The sequence below is a fragment of the Tasmannia lanceolata genome, unplaced genomic scaffold, assembly GCF_043159265.1.
Source record: "Tasmannia lanceolata isolate RefF3 unplaced genomic scaffold, GAP_Taslan_0.1 ptg000015l, whole genome shotgun sequence".
Lineage (NCBI taxonomy): Eukaryota > Viridiplantae > Streptophyta > Magnoliopsida > Canellales > Winteraceae > Tasmannia > Tasmannia lanceolata.
Window position 1 is genome coordinate 55142554 of NW_027518692.1, and position 16417 is coordinate 55158970.

Sequence of the window (16417 nt, forward strand, 5' to 3'; positions counted from 1 at the left end):
AAAGTTGATGTAATACATGAATGGATGGGTACACAATTTTTGATTTACTTAATTTTTTTTTTTTGTAATACACAAATTGGGATGTAATACATAAAGCACATTTAATGAAAACAACATCCATTTCTTTTGTTATTTCTATCATGAGCAAAATTGTAATGCCATTAGAAAAGTTGCTATAGGCATGGGGTTTTGTAGCAGAAGGGGTTTATCAACTCTCTGGAAGGGGTTAGTAACTCTCAAAAGTAGGGTTACAAATTTTCGAATGGGCTTATCAAGTGCTTGAAAATTGGCCAAGGTTACTGGAGTTTTGGAAAGGGGTTTTCAAGTCTCTAAGGTTGAGGTTATCTGGTATAAAAAATGGGGTTACCAATTTCTGAATTGGGTGATCAAGTCCATGAAAATTGGCCAAGGGTACTGAAGTTTTGGAATGGGGTTTTCAAGTCTCTGGAAAATGGGTTATCTAGTATAAAAAATGGGGTTACCAATTTCCGAATGGGCTTATCAAGTCCCTGAAAATTGGCCTAGGGTATTGGAGTTTTGGAAGGGGGTTTTCAAGTCTCTAGAATTGGGGTTATCAAGTATTAAAATGGGGTTACTAATTTTCGAATGGGCTTATCAAGTTCCTGAAAATTGGCTGAGGGTACTAGAGTTTTGGAAGGGTGTTTTCAAGTATTTGGGATTGGGGTTATCTAGTATCAAAATGAGGTTACGAGTTTTCGAATGGGTTTATCAAGTCCCTTAAAATTGCCCAACGGTACTAGAGTTTTTGAAGGGGATTTGCAAGTCTCTAGGGTTGGGGTTATCCAGTATCAAAATGGGCTACCAAATTCCGAATGAGCTTATCAATTCCCTTATGAACACATTTTTACTTCATGTTTGTTTTTTCACTCGTTCATTTTTACTGTTTTTTTTCTTTCTATCCTACGATTCATCTTCCTCATGTTCCATTGAAAGAGAGAAGGAGAAATGCAAAACCCTAAAAGAAATGAAAAACAAAACCTAGATACAGAGAGATAGATGGGAATGAACTCACGTTTCAAGTTTTCGAGCTTTCCCGCCTCTAATTGTGGCTAAATGATGAAGAAGATGACTGATGAGGTAAAAAAAAAAAAAATTTGAAAATGAAAAAGTAAAAAAAAGAGGGAAAGAAGAGATGAGGGAAAAGTGGAAAAGCAAAACGTGTGTTGCTTAATAAAAGCGCATTTTCGTTCAACTTTTAATGACAAAACCTCTCTTGTCCCTTGTTGATAATTTCTGAAAAGCATAGGTCCTATTGATAATTCGCCTAATTTTGTTCCCCATTGGTAATTGTTCAATAACTAAAAGAGCGGAGGAAAAGGTCCTTTTATAGTTCCTGGTTGGTAAGAACGACTCAAAGACCACTACCAAACCCCAATTTTCTCGACTGGGGGTTTTCAGACTTTTTGAAAATTCGAAGTATTCAACACGCAAATTAGCGAACAACGTTCGTGGGATTGTGCCACTCGCCTGCAAAGCGAGTTGGCCTGCAGACAAAAATCTCTCTCTCTCTGCCTCAGATACCAACTTCCAAAGGAACCCATTTGAAAACCCTCTTGGGATCCCAACTTCCAAAGGTACCCATTTCAAAATCTTGTGTTTTGTTTTATTTCTTCTTTGGTTTCAAGGGCTTATCTGTTTTAGAAAATTGGTAGGAAAGAGATGGTCAATTGGCAGCTGAAGAACTGTTGTGACCGTGACCAGAAACTGTTTCTGGCAACTATTGGTGTCTTCACCGTTGTAATCCTCGCGGTATGATTTGAATAATATTGGGTTCTTTCTTTTCTCATTTTTATGGGTTTTTTTTCTGTTCTGTTGTATTTGTGTTTGGTAGATTGAAGAATAGTGCTTTTTTTTCCCCTTCTTTGTTGAAATAGGAAACCTCTTCAGACCCTTCTTCATTGATCCTTGGACTACCAAAGTTGGTAGTCCACCCTTTACATGACAATCAAGAAGTCTCACTGATCGGTTGATCCTATCCATCCGTTTAGTGGCATTTAAACTAATGGATAGAACATGAATGCCCAAAAGGTTTACTAGTTTACGGTTTTGCAAAACCCTAATACAGGTAGAGAAGAAGAAAAAAGTGAGTCAAAACTCAAACTTGAGAATTCCAATTCAATCTTTAAAAAAAGTCCCCTCGCAAAACGTCCCATACATCTTTTATAATAAGAATTCTCATCCTAGCCACATTGTAAAACTAATCGACTAACATATAGGAAGATACCTGCTTTAGACTCCTATTAATCGTAGGTTTTCCTATAGACGTTATAGACTTTCTAAACACAAGAGGCACCATACTCCATCTCTATTTCTCTATCTCTCACTCACCATGGTTTCAGATCTAGGGAGACATTTTCTCCTGTTGCTAAAATTCAATCTGTCTGAGTTCATTTCTCATTAGCTGTGAACTGGGTTTGGCCACTGTAGCAATTGGATCTGAAGAATGCCTTTTTACATGGTGATCTAGATGAGGAGGTCTATATGGAGCAACCTCCTCAGTATGTTGCTTAGGGGGGAGATGGGATCATTATGTCATCTTCATAAGGTTCTTTATGGACTGAAAGAGTCTTCCCGAACTTGGTTTTGGAGATTTAGTGATGCTGTTATACACTTTGGTACGAAGCAGTGTACTGTTGATCACTCAGTTTTAAGTTCTCACTCAGATGTACTAATTCTAAAACGTAGTGACTCCTTATAGCTACTTTCTTTCTAGTCTTCTGTGTTTTTCTTTGATACATTCTACACGCGTCTTAAATAGAAGCAACACCACTAACAACATATGTAAGAGAAATTTTATTATACAAATGGTCCAAGCCTAGCTTATACAAGCCATTAAATAAAGCACTGAGATCAATCGTATAAAAGAAAATTCATAACAATAATCATAAGAATCCAACCCTGAAACTGAAAACAGGTTTCTTCGAAGAGAAGATACATAAATAGTATCAGCCAAATCTCCAACATAACTAGAAACTAAAGGTAATCTGACAACTCCTATAAACTCGACTTCTACCGTCTCTCCATTTCTCATATAGATAGTATTCTCGGCCTCATTTGGCCTCCGCTTATTTTGAAATCCTTGGAAGGAATTTGTGACGTAAATTGAGGCTCTAGTATGAATCCACCATTATTGAGTGGAACTTTAAGTAAATTTGATTCTAAACATTTGAGAACTAGAGGGGTACCTTACTTTTGAGTCCACTTCTTGAAGCGGTTATAGTCCTTCTTATAATGACCATTCCTTTTGCAGAAGAAGCACGTATCCTTAGGTCCCAAATTCTAATTTTACTTGCTATTGAACTTACGATTTTACTTGCTTGAACCCTATTAGAGCAACAAGGAAGCGTTATATAATGTACATTTAGTTCTTTTTGCAAGAGTTTTTTTATTAAAATAAAGAAGTTCATGGTTCTGTTGTTTCTGGGAGAAGCATCTTTAGGTTTTTTCATAGATTTACTACTGTAACCCGTCCATGGGATTTTTCTTGCCAAAAAATTCCTTTTTCGAGGCCTTTGCTGCAGATTTCAGCAAAGTATTCTTTAAAATTTTATCTAGGATTGTAATCAACCTAGATCTGAATTCTTTAGGCTGCAGTTCTTCGTATTTTTGGTTTATGAACCAAGGAAAGGTGAGTTGTGATTTTGTTTGCAGTAATTTATTTTTAAATCAGTTCAAGATTTGACTTATCTAATTGATACCTATTACCTAGAGTTGGCCATTGACTCGGGTTTATTTCTGTGATATATTTTATCATATTTAGTATCAGAGCCAAGATGGCTATTAGAAGGCCCTCCAACCCAGATTCCAGTGACAAGATTCTAGTGCATGAGCCTTTATGACCGGGCCTATTGGAAAAAAGGGTTATAGTTGTAATATTTAATATCTCTCTTTAATATAAGGTTACACACACAAACACACACACACACACACACACACACACACACACACACATATATATAATATGTGGGATTTGCTGGGGACCATCGCAAAAGGCATTTCACGGTCCCTAGAAAATCCCATAATATGTATAAATTATATATATATATATATATATATATATATATATATATATATATATATAGAGAGAGAGAGAGAGAGAGAGAGAGAGAGAGAGAGAGAGAGAGAGAGAGAGAGAGATTAAAATCGTGGGTTTCGCCAAGAAACTCCATGACTTACTTTGTGCTTCTCCTATTCTCACCCTCCTCTTCTCTTTCTTTCTGGCTTCCTTTTCTCCTTAATCGATATTCATCGAACACATACCATCAATTCCATTTTGTTGAGTATGAGGACAGGCATTGTGGAATGGCACCATGGGGAGACAAGATCTTAAAAGGCAATGGATATGTGTGTGTGTGTTTGCATGTGCATGTGTCCGCATGTGCGTGCCTGCGTGTGTGTGTGGGGGGGCGTCCATGCATGTACTGGGTGTGTGCATGTGTGTGGGTGTGCCCATGTGTATGCAACTCCAAAACAGATTGAACACTTTGACTTTCATGATGAATTGAGTACTAATCATGATTTCTAAGTTATTATATGTCATGTTACCTTTTTTTTATTATTGCTCATTTTATTACTATAGGGGTTTCTTTGTCATGGGATTTGCTAGGGACAATCGCAGAAGGCATTTCGCAGATGGTCTGTCGCATGTCAGGCCAACCACAGGGGCACACTTTTCATCATATTTTGTCATCATTCACGAGGCGGCTGGTTTGACATGTGACAGACCATCTACGAAATACCTTCTGCGATGGTCCCTAACAAATACCATTTGTCATTTGCTTTTATTAACTTATTAGGCATTATTGTAATAAGAGGGGTTTTCCCTTTTGATGTATAATTCAATAATAGAGGTTGTGATTGCCTGTCAAATCGTTCTCCATGACTTTTCTCTCCCTTTATTTTTCTTTGTTTCTTCTTCTCTCCTATTCCTTCCTTGATTACTTGTGGCTATTGCACCTTTGTTAGAGGTAATCTAGTCATTAGGATTCTGGAAGAGTAAGAAACAAATTTGTGGTGGCGAGATCCGGTGCTCGGAATACAGGGCCATTGCTCATATGACTTGTGAGCTATTGTGGCTTACGATACTCCACAAAGATGGAGTAAGAATGCATAGTCCTATAAAGCTCCATTGTGATAATCAGACAACCATTCACATTAACTCTAACTTGATATTTAATGAAGGAATAAAACCACATCGAGGTTGACTATCATTTTGTGAGAGAAAAAATGGAGGATAATATCATTACAGTTCCTACATCAGATTAGGGGACTAGCTAACCGACATTCTCACCAAATGTGTTCCTAGGAACCTTTTACAAACGATTCTTGGAAAGATGGATATGTTTGACATTCACGGTCCAACTTGAAGTGGAGTATTGAACGATGTGATTATTTTACAACTTTCTTTGTGTAACTTAAGTCAAAAGGTATAATTTTTTTTATTTTTGTAACATGTGATTTGTGAGGGAATGCCCATGATGTCATGTAACCCTATTCCACAAACTCCTCCCTTCTCCTTTTTTTTCTTCTTCCTTCTTCCTTCTTCCTTCTTCCCTCATTACGTCACATCACGTAGGACATTCAAATGATGTCCCATACCTCTACATGTGAAGCACTAGTGTCATTGATACTCTCCCAAGGTTGCCAGAGCGGGAATCGAAAGCAGGAATCGAAGGCTCCCAGGACGGTCGAAAGCGGGAATCGTGAAGTTGCCGGAGAGTCACCGGGGAATCGTTGGGGAATTGTCGGGAAATTGCTGGGGAGCTGGCATCGCCAAGGAATCTCCGGAAATCACTGGGATATCGTGTTTCACATAACATTAAACCGTGGTTCCCAAAAGTAGGAATCAGGTTTACGGGGAATCATAAACCGCGATTCCCAAAAGTGGAAACCGGGTTTCTGGCGAATCCGAATCGAGATCCCAGTTTTTGGGGATTCGAGAAGATTCCCGTTTCGGATTTGAGAACCCGGTAATCGAAGTTCCCCACTCCCAGGGAAGAATCCTGCTTCCTTGCTCTCCTTACTTTAGGGGTTGGTCTAGAACCCGGGCTGGCTGATGTCATCATTGGCATGTGACCTATAGTGCTTAGAGATGCACTAAAAGTCCTCTGGAAACTTGTTCTTGTCAATGTTGTTCGATGGTTGCTAATCTACTTTTCCTCCACCTTCAAGGCAAATTTGTTGTCGTCATTCTTATTCCAAATATGTTGCAGCACGACTTCATCTTGATTTGGACCCCAACACTTCCAACATAGCACACAGTTCCATCTTGTGTGGAGAGCTCAAGGAATTCATTGGTATATTCTTCAACCCCTTGTTACCTGAGAAATTGGTAATGGTTTTAATGAGTCTAAGCATAGTCCGTGATAGATATTTCTCCCATGGCTTCTCCTTCATGATTTCCCAACTCTAATGTGAGCAAGATGCTTTAAACTCTCAGTTATTGGATTTGTTGCCGCCATATCGCCACAGAACCTCAAGGATTTGCCTTATGAACACGAACTTCTATCTCCTTGAGAAGATCCTTCCAATTGAAAAGGAGATCAATAATCTTTTTTGAATATTGAAAAAGAGATCAATAATCATGATCCAACCTAGGAAAAACTTGGGTTGGAGTTTTCCATCTAATTCAGTTACCTCAAAATTGTCGCCTCTAGTTTCACCTCCTTACATTAGATTGGTTTTACCCTCTATTTTGGCATCATCTAGGCTGCACATTAAAAGGGATGTGGGACAAGCCATTGGCCCGCCCTGTTTGAGGGTTTAGGGCTGCATGCCTGCATCAACATGTAATCTAATCAATAATATTATAACATGATGTTTGAAGAGGAGATTTCAATGATTCAAACTAGTCTTTGCTTCAAATTTCTATTTTTTTGGCTTTCGAATTTAGATCTTTGAATACTTTCGTTTTTCTCTAGGGTGCTTTTGTATTTTATTTTTCCTTTTTACCTGTAATATATACGTTGGTCTTTAGAGTAGATGTGTTAGTGAGAATCGTTACTACTTCCTGTTCATAAAATAGGCTTCACTTCACCTGTCTTTCTTCTTTTGTATTCATTCACTCACTCATTCATCAACTAACATAGATTTAACATTTCCTTCATTTTGTGTTTTGTAGATTGTTTTGTGTACTATATTTTCCTTCAAGTAGCCTTTCACTATTGGTTTATCTCTTGGATTTGAATCCTTGCAGTTGTGGAGGACAGTACTACTAACACCTTTCAAGCTTATCACGGTTTTTCTTCATGAAACAAGCCATGCTCTTGCTTGCAAACTAACATGCGGTCAGGTAAGAACTTCCAATTCTTCCTCCAGGATTTTCACACGTAGATGTTTTCTTCCTCAGTAAGCTAGATTCCAACATTTTGCTAATGCTTTATATAAACTATTTGTGTTGTGATAGTGGTTTCTTCAGCTGGTATCAGTATTTCTGCTATTAGTATTTGTTCCTTCTTCCAATTTGAACACTTAAGGGATTCCAATTAAGCTTAGAATATATCCTTGTTAACTCGTGTAGATTTATATATGACTTAGATCATAGGTGTGTTTATCTTAATTTAGTTGGTAAATTTGTGTTAGGCAGTATGTAAGGTAATGGTTGATATTAGAAAATTAGAACATCGGAATGCACTAGGCTGCAATATAATTTAAGAATTCATGGTCTGGTAGAGCCCTTATTTATTTATCTTATTTTATCAATTGTCTGATAGAGTTCTCCATACATAATGTAAACAAACTGGTTTAATAAGTTAAGATACTTCATGTCACTTCCTCAGAGAAAGGATAATAAAACGGAAGCCTGTTAGTGTTACTCATACTTGTGCATCTTAAGCCCTGCATTTTCCATCAAATGTTCATGCAGATGGGAAGCTTTCTAGAGTTAAAATGGCGCCGTTTTTTTTTTTTTTTTTTTTTGCAATCTTTTTATCACACTTCAATTGATTTTGACCTTTCCCTTACCTTTAGCCCTTGTGTGAGCCCTGTGAGTGTAGGTCAATAATACTGCAAAGCTTCATAAAATATGAGCCCTGTGCTAACTATGCATAGTAAGTTAGTAAGATTGCATAGCTGTAGAAATATTGATCACTGGTGCTAACCCTGCGTAGTCGATCTCTAATATTACAGACATGTATATTTTATTACTGTTTGCTATACGTTTGCATAATACCGGCACAAACTGACAAATAAGTGCTTCAGGTGCAGGAATAATAGCACAGTGTGAATCACATAAACACTTTGCTATAATTCGGTTATTTAATGGATTAAAAAATTGAAAAGGCCGTCCTCCATGTTCTTGTTCCGATCTTAGACACCATTAGGGTATGCTCAAGAATTCATGAAACCAAAACAAGATTAGAGTAAGGATCATGAAACCCTAGAACAGAAACTGGTAAGCTGAACAGTTGCGAAAACTTGCTATTGACACTCCTCGCCTCTGTTTTTTAATGGTAAGGAGCCAACGGCTAGCTGAACAGTTGCCAGTGACATGTACATGCAGCCAAAATTTTATACGTAATAAAATATCCTTTTATCTAGCAAATCCCTTTTGAAAAATACTGGACTATAGGGGCTTATACCATATAAAAACTCATACCAAGTAAACATTCGGGGGAGGGAGATTGAGAGGCACAAAGAAAGAGGGAGATCCCTTACCTAGATTTCTGACCAAGACCATGCTCGAAACAGAGTTCATCTGAGGTCCATGCCCCTAACAGACAATAGCTTCGGCTATCGCCTTTGTGTGTGTGCGCGCGCGCGCGCATGGGCCGGCGGGCGTGGGCGTTTGTACACGTGTGCGTACCCTGTAGTCATTAAATGTGAAATTCATGTCATAGTAAGTCGTGATACCATCCTAATGAAGTTTTAAGGCTTCTACTGATCATACACATAAGGTTGACTCTACTATACTTCTAGAAACCAATACCAAAAGGTCAAAAAACTCGTGACAAACTCTATTTAGACAGTAGAAGTTATTATCGATTTCTGTTGCATACAATAAGGGTAACATGTTACTAATTTGCATTTGCATGTAGTATTTATACACCAGAACGGTGTTTATATAATCTTACCTAATGTTATGTTATATTAGAGGAGAAGAGACATCACTTTTCCCCCGACTCATTAAGTCTCAATCTCTGCTTCTTCTCTTCCCTTTCACTTACTCTCTAGTTTCACATGGTATCAATGCCAAGAGAATATCCAAGACACCTCGTTGCTGAAATGTGAATGGGTGCAGAATATTCAAGAATCCAGATGCAGGAGAGAGTAGAGAGGACATCAACTGTTCACATGGACAGATCCACGTAGAGGCATAGTTACCGGAAACTTCATAGTTGGATGGGAAGTTCGGTTCCCCAGAAACTCGCTTCGGAAGCCAAGTTCTTCTCACTTCCCACACGCTTCCTACGTGTTTCCTCTTAATTAAGAGTACACTTCCTATGTAGTTATTTTTTTCCTAAAAGAGTATTTTCTCTATCATATGTTGAAGGAACATATTTAAAATTTAAAAATTACTTTAACTTTCAAATGAAACTTATGTAGATTTTTAAAAAAAAAATCACATTAAATCTACTCGAATAAAACATGTGAGAGTATAAATCCCTAAAAAAAATTCACCAAATCTACTCGAATAAAACATGTGAAAGTATAAATCCCTAAAATTGGAATTCTAATCAGTCTTGATGTCTTCTTTAGTTTTACTACTTGTCATCCTTACCTACATCAATACTTCCTCCCTAACTTTAACCCTACTCTTTCTATATACTTCTTGTTCGCTTCTAGTCAGGCTTATTGCGTGCTTCATTTTAACTTTCAATGACTTTTCCCACTCATTTCCTCATTACTTTTTTAGAGCTTTTCTCTTCCTGCATTTTCTCGTTTCTAAACCTTTTTGTTTCCTTTTTTCGCTTCCCACAATGCTTCTCGCACTCACGTCCTACTCCGGAAACTATATCCTTCTCTTTGTACTCTTTTACCATATCAATAAAATTTGAGGTGCTGGCCCGGGTTCCTAGATAAATTCGGGTTATTACAAAAAGTGAAAAGTATTTGGATTACGAAGGTGGTAAATACTGTCTTAACGACTGCAACTTCATAATGTGCTTCAAGTCCACTTGCCAACCTATTTTCTTTTCATCTTCATTATATTACACCCTTTTACCTGCAAAAACTTGTTCCTGGATTTCTTCTTCGAAAAAGAGAGACTTTCTTCTAGCTATTGAGGTTTTGGGTTGACTAGAGGATCAGTTAATCAGTTTTCTCGGTATGTGAAAAAAAAGTTTGCTCCATTAGTTGGAGAAATTTTTTAACTGAGACTCCCCCTTTTGGCTCAGAAACAAGATATGGCTTCTTTGTGTGTTTCTTCAGAATTCTTGTTCCATTTGTTTCAGTTTATTCATAAGAAAAGCTTCTTCTTGTTTTACATGTTCAGAAATTTTGCCTGTATGGATGCTCGGGAGATTTTAGAATCCCAATCAGTAATCACCAGAAAACTCAAAAAACTTGCTGCACTCCAACTTAGGATCCTAGTACATTTTTTGTGCTTTTAGTAAAGCTCTTTTGATGCGACAAGCCCATGATGTTTCTATATAGCTGTTCATGATTTGGGATGCAGTTTTATTATTTATCACGTGTGATAGGCAGGATCCTGTCCCTTTGCACTTTTGTTATTTATCACGTGTTCACTTTTGTTGTTCCCAACGATGTTCTAATATAATTTGATATGTAGGTGGAAGGAATGCAGGTTCGTGCAGATGAGGGTGGAGTCACACAAACACGGGGTGGTATATATTGGGTGATTTTGCCTGCTGGATGTAATCCTCTTTATGTTTGATCTTAACATCTTTTATTGTAATGCCATCTACATATTTTCAGTGGAAAGTGTGATTTAGGGACTTGGAAATCCATGCATTATGTCCAACTTTCTAAAAGGGCAGTGATAAATCGACCCCTAATCTCTCTCTCTCTGCACTTCCCTATAGGGGGTCGATTTATCACTGCCCTTCTAAAATTGTTCCACTTCAAGTTTTGGCCATTTTCTCAGATTATTAGGTTGGGTTTTTATTATTAGCATCCAAAATGCTAAAGCTTGGTTTATTGGATCCAGATCTCGGTTCATCATTTTGGGGGATGGTTTTTATACTTGCATCCACAAATCTCCTTACTGCAAGGATTGCTGCTGGTTGTTTTGCTGTTGCATTGTTTGTGGTACTATTTGTCGCCAAAAATGTAAGTAGTTGTTTCATTTTATAAATGGAGATTTCTCCTAATTTTCTTAATTCTGTCTGTGATATTTTATTGCTAGCATGGATTTTCATGCATAATTTCTGGGATGCGGAAAATTTTTCAATCTGGTTGAAAGTGTCTTTGTTTTTATGACCGCTTGATTATCTATATTCTATTGATCATACAGTGGTTGCTTAGAGGACTTTGTGTTGGTGAGTTTTTTTGTGATCATAACCATTTTTCATTATATAGTCATGTGCTTCCGATGAAGAGGTGCAGATAATTGATATTTAAAAATTGAACATCTCAGGGTTTATTATTTTCCTTGCAATAATTTGGCTTTTGCAAGAAACGACAAAGGTCCATATACTTCGTTATGTCATTTTGTTCATAGGTGAGAACTATGGTTCCGGTCCTTTTTTTTTGTTATTTAATAGAACTTGCTACACATTTTCGCTTTATTCTATCTCGAAAATAATAGGTTGCTTATGTGCTTTTTCTATCACCTGCAGGTGTTATGAACAGCCTGTTTTCAATTTATGGTACGATCTTGAACTAGTATAGCATTCAGCAGCTTCTTGTTATGGATTACGAAGATCAACCAATAATCACACCGAAATTTCCACCGAAACCGAAAATGCCACAAAAATTTTGTTTTCGGTTGAGGCCGAAACTGAACCGAAATTTCAAACCTTGCCAATAATTAACATTTATACTTAAAAAGTATATCCTCATGAAATTTCTCATTCTTTCCGATAATAGGCTTATGGTGATGCAGATATATATGATGACTTAATATCTCGAAGAGTCAACTCTAGCGATGCTGAGAAGTTTGCTGAGGTTTGCCCTTGCCCATGTAATGGTGTTGCATGGGGAGTCATTTGGTGAGACTTTAGGCCAGAAACAAGTTAATAATCAAAAGTTATTAAATATTTCCTTACTTAGGACATGCAGAACAATCTCTCAGTTCCACCTTTTTTGTCTAACTTCACTCCCTTATTATAATTGATTTTTTATTGCAGGGGATTTTTATCGCTCATTTTTCTATCTGGATCCATGTACCTTGGTCTTGTCATTTTGTCTTGAGGTAGAATTCATTTATATATTTTGTAATTCGTCAACTTTATAGGAAATTATGTCGGATTCCAATGCTTTAGAATTCACTGCGACACTTTTAGATCTATTTTATCTATCTTTTTTTTACAGATAATACTACAAATTTACAATTTTCACATGTTCAGAGTTTTGTCTATTCTTATAGTAAGTTTTTTATATAGAAATAAAATATTATATTTACTAAAACTACCAAAATTGCTAATATATTACATATTATGTCCATATTATCGTGTAAACGAATTAACATTAAAATATATCCGCTCCTTTTGATCACCAGGAACACTCCCTGTCAATGTATCAATGACTAAAAAGGAGCTGTTGTACTTTTGTCAGAAGAATTCGATGCCCTTGATTGCCACAAACACTGACAGGGGGTGTTCCTGGTGATCAAAAGGGGCGGATATATCACTTCCCTAAAATTAATTAAAATATATTGGTGAATCCACATATCCTTTTTTTAATGTTAGCCGATTACGGTACTTGGTACCCTTGTCAGATCTAACACTCATTCCTGCACCCATGCAAAATAGTATCCAACTCCCTAGTCTTTAACGTTTTCCACGATTTTTTACAATTTAAGAAGATAAAATTCTCTTTACAAGATTCAGGTTTAAAATATTTCTTAGCAAAAGTGATATTTTCTACATACTTTACAAATGGTATGCATTTTTTCTGTCCCCTATGAGTTACATCTCGATCATATTGCCATGGTCTCTATGTGACATGCATCTATCGAGACTTCATCACACTACACTTCCTCTTTGTACTTGGGTCCATTAGAAAACAAAACTAAGCAATGAGCAATAATAGGTAGCTCACTTTCCTTCATGAACCATTGCATATTTTAAGGTTGATGTTGCTTTTCTTCTTGTAATTGTATTTTGTCCATCATCTCCCTTGAAATGATAATTTCCTTGGATTTGGATCCCCCATCGATAATAAGATTATATTCTTGTCCTATTGATATACACCTTGTCTGAAAGATGGTAGGTCCGTGTCGTGCCTCTTCACTGATGATCTTCGGAGGTGATTGCTATTTCTTTTGAATTAACACATACTCTCCGCTTCAATCTTTCATAAGAAAATCACCTCATATACGATTTGTTTAGAGAAACTTCTGCACCCAATTAATCATGTAATTCAGGTATCCTTACTTTTATTCTTGAGTCCTGATTCCATTTTTGCGCATGAACATACTATTCATAACATTAATATCACCCTTGATCTCATCACTATATCAACCTTGAACTTCATATGTTAGAACCCCACATCGATGAAAAGGATCGACGCCGATGCGTCCCCACCATTCAACTCCTCGCCCGGTAGATCCACGACCAAGATGTGCTGATCTAGCTTTTGCAACACACCTATAGGAGACTTTACTCCAATTGATCAATCTTTTTATGTGGAGAATTTTCCTAATCGAACTTGCTCAAATGCCAATTTGATAGAAGATAAACTACTAGAAATCCACCAAAACTAGAAAACAGGCTAGAGGATTGAGAATCACACAAGCAATCACTAGTTCTTCCCAGAAATGCTAAAGAGAGAATGAACGACATTAGATTTGATCATAACATTGTAAAGCCCAAAATCCAAGACGCAAAACTCCGAACTATTCACTAACCTCTTTAAAAGTATACCAAAACTTCATATGTATGCCCAAACTAGCTTAAAACCCTACTTTAATCCTAGTCATTGGTATATGACAATTTCAGCTGCTAGATCAATTTAAATGAATCCTAATTTCTATTTTAGAGCAGCACACAATAAAAATACAAAGTAACCTTTCAAAAAACAAAACAAAAATTACAGTGTCTATGTTCTGCTATTCTAAAAATATTTTTCACATTTTTCTGTGCACAGGGCCCACCAAAGCCTACTAAAACTTGACCCAAAAATTAAACAAAAATCATAAAAAAATCTTTTTATATTTTGATCTGACTTTCCAATTGTGACAAATAGAGCTAATAGGGCCTACCATTCCTCTCCAGCCTTCTTTTGATCCCAGTACACCCCTGTCGAATTATCTTTGCTGAATTATGGGTTTGTTGATGAACTTTTCTTACATTGCCCTGCTTTCACCCAAAATGTCTATATCAATTTGCATCATACATTAAAATAACTTGTAGAATTGTTTAAAACTGCATTGAATTTGTCATGATTTGTTGATTGATACAGATACAGGCATATTTGTTGGTCTAACAAAGTAACCAGTAATGATCATCAATAAGCTCATTTGTGATATTATCGTCTCTCATTATTTTCTCAAAGCACAAGTGTATATTACATATAGAATTTCTGCCTCTAGGAAACTGATTTCAGATCTAATCTTATCATAAATAAACCAAGAAGAGTTGAAAAGGTACCTTTGTATTCCAAGTATCTAATTTTTTTTCTTAGTTTTCTCTTTGTTCAGGTTAAAGAGCTGCTGCTCAGAATCTTGGTGTGCTAGATAGAACTGTGCTCACAAATTTTTTGTACATTATTTGCGAAAATCAGCAGTTGGTCATCGTTGATTTTCACACTGTCATTCATTTTCGCCCCCTTTGAGATTGTTCACTGAAGTTCCTAGTAGAAAATGTGCATTTACATTTATTTCTAACTAAACAATGGAACTAATGGAAATGTTTTCATACTGATACTAACAGCAGGATATTATATGGGCTACTGATATTGGCACTAGCCAGTTTTAATAATTGCACTAAATTCTCATTTTTTATATTTAAACAGTTGTCAAAGGTTATTACAGTTCCCAAAAAGCTCTCAGTAGCCAACGAAAACAGAAAAGACAAGCTGAATTTGTGCAATTATTCAAACTGGTAGTGCCAATATCACTAGCCATTATATATTGCTGCTTCTACTGTACTTGAATTGTAGGTCAACCTGAGAAATTGTAGTTCACATCCCTTTGATTTTCAACCATTATAATTGTAATTTGAATTGTTTATTTAGGGAAATGATTTCAGCGCCAAAGTGTTTTAATCTGATAAACATGCGCTCCACTTGTTTCGCATGTTTATCAAAACACTTGGGCGCTGAAATCATTTCCCTTCTCTGAAATTTAACTCTTTCATTGGAAAAGTTTCAACCGACTGTTACTGATAACATCGGATCAACATTGGGTCACATGGTACATGTGTATGCAATCTAGACTGTCTTCTGAACAGATCTCTTTAAGGAATATTGTCCGTTAGTCGAGATGAGATTGTCCTTTGTTGATAGTGCCAAAAAAGTAAATAAACCGGACCCCATCTCAATCCTCTCATTGGATGATTCTAGACCTTTGATTCAAGGTGGCAAACGTGTGCCGTGCCGGTACCGCACGAAAATTGATGGCCCACACGCACAGCACGATTTGCCCACGAATAAGCCGAAGGTTAGGCAGCCCACGGCCCGTATCGTGGAGAAAACAGCCACATAAGTCACTTTCACACTGATTTTGTTGTGCCGGGGCGCTTCTCGTGCTGTGCCGCGTGCCTAAACCCTCAACCTTGCACGGCCCACGTCTTCGTGCCGGCAGCACGGCTCATGCACTGTAGCAATTCTTGCTGGGCCGGGCCCACAGCACGGCCCAATTGCCACCTTGACCTATGATCAAGAGGAGAAAAACCTATTCTTCTACCCCACCTTTAACAGCTAACTTTAAAAGTAAAATTAAAGAGAACAGTGATGTTATTTAAACAAGTACGGATATCGTTGTGAAACAACACATTACTCCAAAAGCCCAAGCTGTTACAGCTGGTGTTATTCAATCTTTTATACTTTATTATCACTACCCCTCATGTGTGACCCCTCTTTTTAGGGTTGGCCTACATGTGGCCCCACTTTTGGGTTTTGGCTATTACATGTGTGGCCCCTCTTTTTAGGGTTGGCCCACATGTGGCCCCACTTTTGGGTTTTGGCCATTACATGTGGATTTTTAATATCAAGGAGGTTTGAAACTAGGACCTTTGCTCTGATACCATGTGAAACGATGAGTTACTCCAAAAGCTTAAGTTGTTAGAGCTGGTGTTATTTAATCATTTATACTTTAAAAATCGCATCTATTTAG

The 16417-nt window shown here is 37.1% G+C and overlaps 1 protein-coding gene across 2 annotated transcripts; it reads left to right on the top strand.

The window, feature by feature from the left end:
• Positions 1 to 1314: 1314 nt before the first annotated feature.
• On the top strand, positions 1315 to 15033 carry LOC143846110 (peptidase M50B-like protein). Of its 2 annotated transcripts, none has more exons than XM_077354528.1 (11): positions 1315 to 1595; positions 1674 to 1770; positions 7217 to 7312; positions 10751 to 10835; positions 11129 to 11250; positions 11435 to 11459; positions 11558 to 11641; positions 11760 to 11789; positions 12026 to 12131; positions 12270 to 12334; positions 14767 to 15033. In XM_077354528.1, the coding sequence occupies exons 2-10, from the start codon at positions 1681 to 1683 to the stop codon at positions 12331 to 12333; spliced, it is 702 nt and encodes a 233-aa protein (XP_077210643.1). In that variant the 5' UTR covers positions 1315 to 1595; positions 1674 to 1680; the 3' UTR covers position 12334; positions 14767 to 15033. The 2 variants fall into 2 exon arrangements, with proteins under 2 accessions (XP_077210643.1, XP_077210642.1); XM_077354527.1 differs by having other exon boundaries at positions 1316 to 1595; positions 14783 to 15033.
• The last annotated feature ends 1384 nt before the right edge of the window (positions 15034 to 16417 follow it).